General features: G+C 50.2%; 1 protein-coding gene across 1 annotated transcript; it reads right to left on the bottom strand.

Moving 5' to 3' along the window:
- Positions 1 to 563: 563 nt before the first annotated feature.
- Positions 564 to 10566, bottom strand: Ccdc42 (coiled-coil domain containing 42). Its single transcript, XM_021177530.1, has 7 exons — positions 10284 to 10566; positions 9839 to 9944; positions 9305 to 9409; positions 6643 to 6840; positions 3370 to 3591; positions 3038 to 3196; positions 564 to 863 (listed from the first exon to the last, which is right to left on the bottom strand). Exons 1-7 carry the CDS (start codon positions 10364 to 10366, stop codon positions 786 to 788), a joined length of 951 nt encoding a protein of 316 aa, XP_021033189.1. The 5' UTR covers positions 10367 to 10566; the 3' UTR covers positions 564 to 785.
- Positions 10567 to 10817: the final 251 nt, after the last annotated feature.

The following is a 10817-nucleotide window of genomic DNA, read 5'->3' as shown; positions in this document are numbered from 1 at the left end:
CATTATTTTATGTATTTTGCCAGAATGTATGTCTGAGAACCATGGACATGTGTGGTGCCTGTAGAGGCTTGAGGAGGGTGTTAGATTCCCTGGAACTGGAGTTACTAGAAATTGTGAGCTACCAGGTGGGTGCTGGGTTCTCTGGAAGAACAATCAGTGCTTTTAACTGCTGAGTTATCTCTCCGGATTATAAAGCAATAGCTATTCAATTGTGTGTGTGTGTGTGTGTACACGGGAGTATGTACACATGTGTATGCATGTGTACATGTGTGTTGTAAGCATATTTGTGCCAGTACATGGACCCATTTGTGCATGTGCAGACTCCAGGGGAAGATATTAATTGTCCTGCTCCCCACCTTAATCTCTTGAGACAGGGTGTGCTTGCTGGTCTAAAGCCCCAGAGACACCCAGTGAAAGGCATGGCGTCTGGCTTTCCAGCAGCCCTGCCAGAGCAGAAAGCTGAGAGTGAGCTGTTCTTAGATGGGGCACTTGTGGGTCTCTCCCCTCATTGGCTCTTCCCCATGAACCTATTTTCGAAAGGAGAAGTAATTTCAGAGCCAACTTCTTATAACATTTAATGTTTTTAGGGATGGGACAAACTGAGGCTGGAGGGGAAAGCCAACGGGGAGGATGGGGGTGGGGTGGGGAGGTGGTTCATCATCAGGAAGCAGTTGGTCTTCAACAGCTGGACTAGGGGGACTAGACCACAGGCTCACCAGGAACCTTCTCTTTCCTAGCTCTTTTCTCTCAAGTGTCTTGGAACATTCTAGAAGCATGTTGCTTCCTTATATCCGGACTTGCTGTTGTTCTTTCTTCTTTACTTCTGTCCAGATGTCTGACAGGTCTTGTATAAACTGCTGGATCTATCAAGACAGGGAGACAGCATTGGTTTCACCCAGCCAAACTGCCCAAGTCTTAAGATGGAGCATCTCCTTGGAAGGACCTCAATGCCCTCATCCTTGACTTCCCGAGGCTGCTGCATTGCCTCGGTTCACAGATGTCCTAGGTGACCTTAAGAATCGGGTTTAGCAGATCTATTAGTGACTTTTCTAGGCACTGTGCTCAAAATACACGACAGAAGCAACTTAAAGGGGGCGTGGCCTTCAAAACTCAAGGCCTACCTTGGAAGACATGGTGGAGTGACTTCATCTGCGATGGTAGGAGTGTTCTGTAGTAGCTATTCACTTGGAGAGGGAACCAGAAAGCAGAGAGTGTGACTGGAGTGGGTGGATCAGTTGTCACCTTCAAAGACCTGCACCTAGTAACCTACTTCTGCTAGGCATGCTTTGCTGTTAAAGGTTTCATCTTCCCAAACCAGTGCCACAAGCTGGGGACAAGGACCTATGAGCCTATGGGTTTAAACCATGACAGTGGACTCAGCACAGTAAGGTCAGGGCTGGGACTTGCTAAGAGGTAGTCAGGAATGTACAGGAGGAAGAAAGAGAGCCAGTCCCAAGCAGGCCTCAGAGTGAAGCATTTTGCAGACAGGGCTGTAAACGCCCTCTGGCAACATCAAAGAGCTTGCCTGATGCTCCCTGTGATGGGGTCCTGTCCTCAAGGGAAATTTAAATTCTATTCACCGACTTCTGTTTTAAAAGCCTGTGGTCAGAGTGACCCCGGATAGACTCTGAGGCTAAGAAGACCCAGCTGGGCTCCACACAAAAACAGCTCTGAAGAAATATTTTCATTCTGGGGATGGAAGCCAGGGCCTCGTGCGTGTGTGCATGCGGGGCGCATGTTGTAGCGCTTAGCCGCACACCCAACCTGGTTTCTCTTCTTCAGAAGGTGACCCTCCACTCAGGGGCAGAATATGTGCTCAACCTCCTGTTTCGCTTATACTCTCTCACCTCTTTGTTTGTTTGTTTGTTTGCGTGAGCTGCTTAGCAGTTTGAATTTCTGTCAGTGCGCTTACATTCCGTGGGGATGAAGATAGAGATATCTTAGGACAGGCTCTGTGAAGCATGAGGTGCATCGCCTGGCAGGGGAAATCTGGGCTTGACTTTCCTTGCCAGGCGCACTTCCGGAAGTTTTGACTCCGGAAAATAAAACTTGAGAAAAATCCTCAAGGATTCAAGAAGCTCAGAGCTTGGAGTAGACGGGGTTGGAAGCTCAGAGCAGAGCAGGGAATGAGCAGGTTGGGGCTGTGAGCTGCAAGGCACCACGTCTCAGGGCATCTTTGGTCAGGACAGCTAAAGGAAGAGAGAGGAGCACACCAGGAGATCTTAGAAGTCAAGATCACCATGACACCAAGACAGCACCTATCCCTCAAAAGCACATGGTCTCCTTTACCACAGCAGTTTCCTTGCTGTCCTGTCAGAACAGGGTGACAACAAGGACAAACAGCAAATCTACCTACTATTGAGCCAGACATTAAAGGGAATGGACAAAGTGTCTACCGATGCTGCTCTCCCCACACAAGGAGCTTTTTTTGGAGTTTCAATCAACCGTGCTATCTCGAGGACTGGGGAGATGGCTCAGTTGGTAAGGTGCTCGCTATTCAAGCGTGGGGATCCATGTTCAGAGCCCTAGCCGTGGCTTTCCCTGGAAATCTAAGCGGTTGAAAACTATTTCTGAACATCAACTGAAGGGTAGATGCAGTCAGCTTTCGGAGAAGGAACCCAGCTTGGCCCCAGGGCCACACAGGTGGAGAAGGCAGCAGTTAGGCTCAGTCTCATACAGCCTCCCTCACACCACAGACTCTGCGTTGCCACGCATGGCCAACAAGACGGTTCTGCATGACCAATGAGTTCAACAGTGGGTCCCTAGTCTTGCCCTGTGGTTTGAAGCTAACAAGGATTCCGGGTGCTAATGTGGTAGGTCTCAATGTGTGGAACCCTGATCCGCAGTGTAAGGTGGGCAATTACTAACTATGTAAGTCCATGGGTTCTCATCTGAGATTCCCCAGTCCCACCACTAGGTGATCCTGACACTGAGTTATTTGAGGGCTACTACTCTGCCTGGTTCACTCCTTCAGTTCGCCAATTCAGAACCTCCTTGACCCTGCCGCCCTGCTGGACCCAGCTCCGCATCCACCTACCATGTCTAGTTGTTTGTGTGTGTCCTCCAGGGACACTTGGGTGGATTCCTTCAGCTGCTTGCTCACGATCTGGAAGAGGTTCAGCGTCGCCATCTTAATGGTGCCAAGCAGGAGGGTCTTCTTGGCTGCCGTGTTTTGGATGTGTGCCCAGCGAGATTCCTGGGGAGAGATGTGGTGGCAATGTGTGTAAGTGTAACCCAGGAGGCGGAGACTCTCTGACTCTCTCTTTCTGTGTGTGTGTGTGCACGCGCGCGCATGCAAGTGTGCACACATGCAGAAATATAGCCAGGAACCCCCACCCCCACCAGCCCTGTACTGGGCCCAAAGCTTACCCAAAAGATGACATCACTGCGGGCCCGGTCAAAGCGCATCTGCAGGCGGGCCAGCTCGTTGTTGTGCTGAAGGATCTCATCATCCTTCTCCTCCATGTAGCGGGCCAGCCGCGCCTTGGCACGTTCAATCTTCTCCTGGCCTTCTTGAGCCGACTGCATGAGGTCATGGTGCATGCTCACCAGGGTCTTGTAGCGGGCAATCACCTCGTGGATCTCTTCAAACTGAGGGGCCAGTGGGCTTGGATCACCGAATAGCTGGCTTCCGAGGGCCATCTATTCAGCCATCTCAGCCCATAACCTCTGGCCTGGACATCTGGAAACCAGGGCCGGCAAGCCACAGCCATAAATAGGTATTGTGAGAATGTTGGCTTCTCCTGAGTTTATACGGGCTATGTCCCAGATGTGGGAGGATTGCACAGCTGGACCTGATGTTTCTAATGCCAGCCGCATATCAGAACCAGCTGAGGACCCTTTAAAAAAAGATACTTACCAAGCTTCAATCCCAGAGATTCAGATTATTAATTTGTCTTACAGGGGCCCTTATCGAATTAAAATTTTGCAAGATATCTCTAGGTAGTTCCAGGCTGAGCTAGAATTAAGAATTGCTGATGGAAAAGCACTTTGCCTCCTAAGGCAATCCTATATATCAAGAATGTTCCAGAAGCCATTCACAGGCCAGGAGCTATGCTAAAAGGCTAGTGACAGAGCAGGAGATAAGAAAGCCAGACCCCATTCTTTTGAAATTTATAGCCTAGAGGGTGGTTGGGTACAGGGAGGATAGACAGTGATAAACCATCTTTAGGACTGGGGCGTGGGGCTGCACAGGGCCCAGACACTAACTCCCTTAAGCCTTTGTTCATCATCTGTATCAGAAGTGGTGCTGAAGAGGGGTAAGCCAGTGAGGTCAGGGGGTAAGCAAGGCTCAGGTCACCTGCTCCAGTGGGGCCCAGAAGCACAGAGTTTGCCCAGCAAGCATATCTATAGAGGGCAATGTGACCTCCAGTTTCATGGCACCAGTGCATCTCCCCAGGAGCTATGGCATCGTGCCTGCTCAGGGACTCTCTGGGCATATCATAACAGTTGGTGGTGGCAGATTGGTGTCCAGGAACAGTCCTGCTCCTGTTTTTCCAAATGTGCTTCTTGAGGAAGACCACTCCAGCCAGTGGTAGAGGAGGTTGGAACAGCCAGAAAAGTATTTTGGGGAGACAGGAAGACTGACATGAGGCTAGCCAGGCAGAGGCAGGTGGAGACTAGAGGTTTCCGAGTCCAAGGCCTACCCGGGCTATATAGTAAGTGAGTCTGAGAACAGTCTGGATAACTTAGTAAGATCCTGTGTCAAACTAAAATAAGGGCTGGGGTGCAGCACAGTGGTAGAGTGCTTACCTAACACATACGAAGACCTGGGTTCAAGTGCTGGTAACACACACACACACACACACACACACACACACACACACAGAGAGAGAGAGAGAGAGAGAGAGAGAGAGAGACAGAACACTCCAGAAAACTAGGAAGAGTATGAACATTACCCATGAAGAGTTTTTGTCTCAGGAGGCAGAGAGCCCATGTCCTGTCTCTATTACCTACAGTTCTTTCAGCAAACACCACTGGCAGACAGAAGTTAGAATGAATGGGTCCAATCAGAGCTACCAGGAAGGAATCTGGCAATTCTATTCTGATGTCAAAAGCTCAGGTGCCAGCTTAAAGAGGCCCCTGCTTGTCCAAAGAGGGGACGATTTGAGCATCAGTGAGAATAAATACAAAAGGATGAAACATGGATTCAAATCCATGAGTTCATGACACAAAAGGCCATGTTTGGAGGCTGCTGACAAGCTAATTTTTTATTCTGAACACTATAAAGAATCAAGAGTTTGATGTGGGCATGGCAATCCCAGCACTTGGGAGGCAGAGAGAGGAAGATCTTGAATTTGGGGCTAGCCAGGAGTAGATAGTGAGACACTGACAAATAAAATAAAATAAAATAAATAAAGAAAGAAAAAGAAATTAAGAAAGGAAGGAAGAAAGAAAATTGAAAAAAGACAAATCATAGAGGAATATATATGGGCAGCTGATACATCACAAAATAAGGAAAACAGTCATGAAAATAATAAATTTAAATGCTATGATACCGGTGATCCCTGAAGAGAGGAAAGAAAGATTGAAATTTGGAAGGACATATAAGGGGCTTAAGTTCCCAGTAGTGTTTTATTTCAGAGGGAAAAAAGAAAAAGAAACCAGGAAAATATTAAGATTAGACAAAGCCTTGTCTGAGTTCTTGAAAGGTTAAGTTTTTCTCTATGCTTTGCAGTATAGGGGACAGAGAGGGAGAAAAGGATCAGGAGAGGGGCAGGGAGGAGGAGGAGGAGAGGAAGAGAAAGAGGAGTGGGGGAGGAGGCTGTAGAATGTAAAAGGGCAAAGGGCAGAGGTAACACAGCTGAAGCACGCAGCGCGAGGAATGAGGAAGGGGCAGGGGTTAGATTCCAGAAATACGTAAGAAGCAGACTGGACCATATCTGATTGATGGCTTCAGGACTGGGGTGTGGGGGAAGAATGAAGCACAGTTATGGTGGGACTGTAGTCTGAGGCACAGTCAGTCTTGCTTAAGGAAGAATTTGGGAAGAGGAAACCCCAGAGGGCCCTGGGAAGGAGGGAGGAGGTGTCATAGGAGCAATGACATTATATGTTGCAAGAGGTGCTGCAGGAAGAGGGCTAAAAATTCCTGGGTTGGGTGACAGGTCCTGCCGAGACACAGGGTGCTTACGGCCTGGAGGGGCCCTCAGGAGAGTGGAGAAAATATGGAGCTCTGCCATTTCCAAGTTGTGAGACCCTGGGCAGGTGTCTTCATCTCCTTCATTCCAGGGATGGCCTCTGTAAACTCCCAGTCAGCCTCTATCGCATACTAAGTGCTCCTGGTCTTTGGAGGGTAGGTACTTTTCCACTTTTCCTTTCTCTCAACTCTCTCTCTCTCTCTCTCTTTCTCTCTCTCTCTCAGACATACACAAACACAGATGTAAACACACAACCCACACATAGAGGTATAGATGTGCACAGCCTCCTGCTTTGAGAGCCCCACCCAATCTCATAGTAGGTGGGGTGGTTGGAGGGGGCTTGGCCATCCATCTCCCAGGGCCACTGCCCCTCCCCTCCCCAGATCAGGATAACGATTCCAAGGGCCCCCAAACCCTAGCCAGCTGGAGCTGAACTCTATTCCATTAACTTGAAGGGTTGTGACAAAGGGCCCTGTGGTGTGGCGCCTCCAGCCCTGGGACCCACCTCAGAGTTCTCCACCACCTTCTCCAGGTACTTGTTGAAGATGGCGTAGTCTTGCAGCTTGATACTCAGCTTCTGGTGTTCCAGCCTCAGTGCCATCATCTCCTGCTTGGCCTTGGCCAGCTCCCGCAGGCGCAGTCGTTTCAGTTCACGCTCCTTGTTGGCTTTTTTTAGGGCTCGGATCCGTTTCTGGTCGTTCTCCTGGGATGAGGAAGGCAGTGTAAATCAGGCAAGCTGTTCGCCCTTTCCTCCTGAGACCCTGGCCTACCTGGGGCTGGTGATAGATACCCTTTGCCCCTTCTGTCTGCTGAGCTCAGATCACCAGAGGGCAGGCAGAGCTTGCTGGGTTGCCCATGTTGGAAACGGGGTGTGAAAGAAAAGGACTTGGTGAGGTTTTCGTTAAGTGAAGGGACTTAGTAAAGCTGAGGGGCTTCTGTGGCCTGAGGAGGCTGTGAGTTCAGTAATTCAGCTCAAGAGGTGGCCTTAGGAAGGACAAGCAGGAAATTCTGCTTCTGTGGGAGTTTGTCTCTGGGCTTCAGAGGGGGGCAGGGATGGGAAGAGAGCACACAGAAAGAGGGAGGTGGAGGAAGATCAAGCTTGCATCCAAGAAAGCCGACAAAGACTGAGTGGAAGCAGGAAGCCTTTGGCAGAGCTTTTGTGATTTCTGATTTTAGTGGTGGCCATTTGTCACGGGGCAGATGGCTCAGCCGGGACTGGGAAGTCCACATGGTCTCCTGATTTGGTACATAGTGCTTCTGTTTCTCCAGCTGTTAGCTGAGAGGTGGTAGCCCTCTCTTCCTACAAAGCCCATGACAGTAGTAATGGAACCATATGTTAAATGCTTCTGACAGTCCAGACTGGCATCGACCAGGGCTAGAGGAGATGACAGTGGTAACTGGATTCTGCACGCAGGAGGGATGAGGCTCAGCTACTGACCCTGCCTCTTCTTTCTGCAGCATCAGGACCAGTGCAAGTCAACCCCTTGCACTTGACCAGATGTCACCAGGTGTCTCTTTTCTCGTCATGGGCCCCCATGATTCCTCATGGATGAACAAGGATGGTGGGGACATTTAGGGGGGATGGAGAAACGCACCAGATATGTGCCCTGCTCCAAAGCACCAGAGAGGCCCCGGGGGATCCCAAATCAGTCATATATGAATCACCTAGAAAGTTTTTAAACACCTATAGGTGTGTGGTCTCAACCCGAGACCTGCTAGAGGCAGAAGAAGGAAGAAGTTACCAGCGTCTGTATTTGCGAAGAGTACCAGGAGATTCCACAGCTTCTGACTTCCTGGAAGTCATTTGGAGAGTCCTTAACTCTCAGACTTCCTGTCCTCTTCAATACTCCATCAACTTTGCTCTGGTCCAGGAGGACTGTATCTCAGAACGCTGATATCCCTGCTCTGCCCAGTTGTGCATAGAATAAGGAACCCTAAGAGCAGGGTTCCTCCAGGAGAGGGCAGCAGTGAGCTCCCCTTGCAACAGCTCCCAACTGCTCAGGACTTCTCTACTGCTGGTCCTGGAGGATTGCTGGCCAACAAGTCTGAGTGAGGTTTTTGTTTTGTTTACATTGTTATTTATTTTTGTCTATGCACCTGTATGCCTGTGTGCATGCTACAGTGCACGCCCAGAGATCAGAGGAAAACTCGGGGGAGTCAATTCTCTCTTTTTTTTCTAACATGCATGTAGGTCCCAGAGGGTCTAGCTCAGGCTCTCAGCCTTGGCGGTAAGTACTTTCACCTACGGAGCCATCTTGCCAGCCCAAATCATTCCTCTAAGTACTGATGAAGAGGGCCATCCTCTGACCAAACTGCTGTCATCTCTAGGGCCCAGCCACAGAAAATCCATCACAGCTGGGCTGGCTGACTGTTGGTGCTCCCTCAGTGTAAGGGGTGGGGAAGGATCAGGGGACCCTCCCTTGAGTACCCAGTCACTCCTTCCAACCAGTTGGATGCAAGTGTGCCTTAGTTGTGTGTGCCCTAGTGTCTCTGGGAGGAGTTAAGAGTGTATAGGTGGGGAAGAACTAGGGGAGAGGCGACATCTATGTAAGCATGGAAGCCATCATCCGCGCTGTACAAATCTTCCAGTGTGGCTGCTTTAGCACACTTCAGCACACATTCTTGCTCCTGCTTATCACTACCCATCTGTGCTCATTGGTTCCTCCGGATCACTGAGATCTTAGAAGGAAGAAAGGGGACATTGCTTAACTCCCTAACCAAGAATCAAGGTCAAGATTCTTGAGTCTCTTACTAGTCTCTTTGCTTCATGGTCCTTCATTGCAATGGTTTCCTGCCTTCATCTGTCCCTTGCTTTCAATGCAAGGACAAAGAGGGAGGGATACAGTGAGGGCGTGACCAAGCCCCTCTGACTCACTTCTGTATCCATCACACCCACTCGTCCACCCAGCCACCTGGGTACTGGCAAGGAAACAGGAAAGGGTCAAGTAGAGAGCAGAGACTGGCAGGTAAATGGGACATCTCAGATAGAGGTAGATAGAATATAGAAGATGCCTGGGAAAGATCAGGCACTCCTGGACCAGGGAAGACCACCTTTAATCCCGGGGGTTGGGAGCATGGGGAGTCCACAAAGTCAAGTAGAGGGAAAGAGCCACCTGGCCCAGTGCAGTGTAAAGTCTCTGCCTACTGCAGCTCACCCCACTTCATACCTGGATGAATTGCTCGAACTTCTGGATATGGGCCTTCAGCTGCTCTTCCTTAATACCTAGTTCTTCCCAGCGCAAGTTCAGCGTTTCCATTCTCCGCTGGAATGCCTGTAGGGCATGTGAGAAGGTGAAAGTCAGGGAGCCAGCCACCTGACATGGGTTCTCAGAAAGATTCTAACATCATTTGCCCAAAGTGTTTTATCCTTTAGCCTGGGGGGCTCTTGGAACGCTGATGATGTAGCTCAGTGGAAAAGAAGTCGCCAGGGGTTAAATCCCCAACTCCTCAAATGAAGTGTAGTTACAGAAGGACTTGTAGTTTGCACTCTATCCTGTACAGAGACCCTAGTATAGTATCCCATGACCCTAGTTCCCCCAAGACTCAGACCCTTTCTGTTCTCTGTGGAGGAAAGAGACCAGAACCAGTTGTAGCCACCCCACCCCCAAAGCGAGGGCCCACCATCCATTAACCTCGAGCCCCAGCCAATCCATTCCCTACCCTGTACCCCTACCCTTATCACCCACAACTCCCCACCTCACCTCCTTCTTATGTTCCATGGCCTCCTGCATGATCTTGGCCTCTTTCTTCTTCTCCAGGAGCTGGATAGAGGGGGAGTCTGACTGCTCCTCAACATTTGGGAACTTCCTGCCCGAGAACAGTGAAAGGGGAACAGGGCCCTCTGAGAGGCAGGAGCAGGATCGGGGAGGGAGCACCTCAGAGATGGATGCCCATGGGAAGGAAAAGAGGTTTCCGCTCTCACCTTAATGAAAGGAGCTGTGTGAGAGGAGAGAGGTCTACGAGGGCTTTTGGGGGGTGATTGAGTGATGGGGGCCCAGAGTCAGGGTGGAGTTGGGTCATGGGGTAAGGCAATTAGGAGCACTGGGCTGTAGGAGAGGAAACACCTGGCAGCAGAGCATCATCATGAGGGTAAGAGTGGTCCCAAGCTCAGAGGCGAGATAGACAGGCTCTATACCAAGCACTCACTGCAGCAGTTGAAGCAGCCGCTCCCCATACTGTAGCCGGAAGTATTCGGCCAAGTCCTCCTCTTCCATCATGCCCAAACTCATGGTGGCAGCTACCTAACAGCCCCGGTGGCCTACTTTTTAAAGTGAAATGGTGAGTGACAGTACCACAGGGCACTCAGGGGATAGTGGCTGGGTTCTCGGTCTCCTCTCCTCCTGCTGCTTTCAAAGTCCCACAGAGAGTGGGAGCTGAGAGACACAGCAGAAACCAGCTAGAGGCTGCCTTAGTATGATGCGCTCTTGCGGTGATAGGAGATCTGGTTACCTAGCAACAAGCTGCCTGGTTCTGAGGCACTCATGGTTTGCCCTCTAACCTATGAACCCACTAACTCCCCACCCACCTCTCTCTTTTTGTTTTGTTTTGCTTTGTTTTCAAGATAGGGTTTCTCTGTGTAATCCTGGCTGTCCTGGAAATCACTCTATAGACCAGGCTGGCCTTGGACTCAGAAATCCGCCTGCCTCTGCTTCCTGAGTGCTGTGATGAAAGGTGTGCATC

This window comes from Mus caroli, chromosome 11, assembly GCF_900094665.2.
Source record: "Mus caroli chromosome 11, CAROLI_EIJ_v1.1, whole genome shotgun sequence".
In the NCBI taxonomy this organism is placed as follows: Eukaryota; Metazoa; Chordata; class Mammalia; order Rodentia; family Muridae; genus Mus; species Mus caroli.
Note: the sequence above shows the minus strand (reverse complement) of the source record. Positions and strands in the feature narration are given on the sequence as shown.

What these genes read in the sequence shown, in the direction of transcription:
- Ccdc42 (XM_021177530.1), bottom strand. Translation starts at nt 10,366, where the DNA reads ATGAGTTTGGGCATGATGGAAGAGGAGGACTTGGCCGAATACTTCCGG. An exon ending in CCATGGAACATAAGAAGGAG is followed by an intron (nt 9,410 to 9,838) that starts GTGAGGTGGGGA and finishes CATGCCCTACAG; the next exon opens with GCATTCCAGCGGAGAATGGA. An exon ending in AGGTGGTGGAGAACTCTGAG is followed by an intron (nt 3,592 to 6,642) that starts GTGGGTCCCAGG and finishes CTGGCCCCTCAG; the next exon opens with TTTGAAGAGATCCACGAGGT.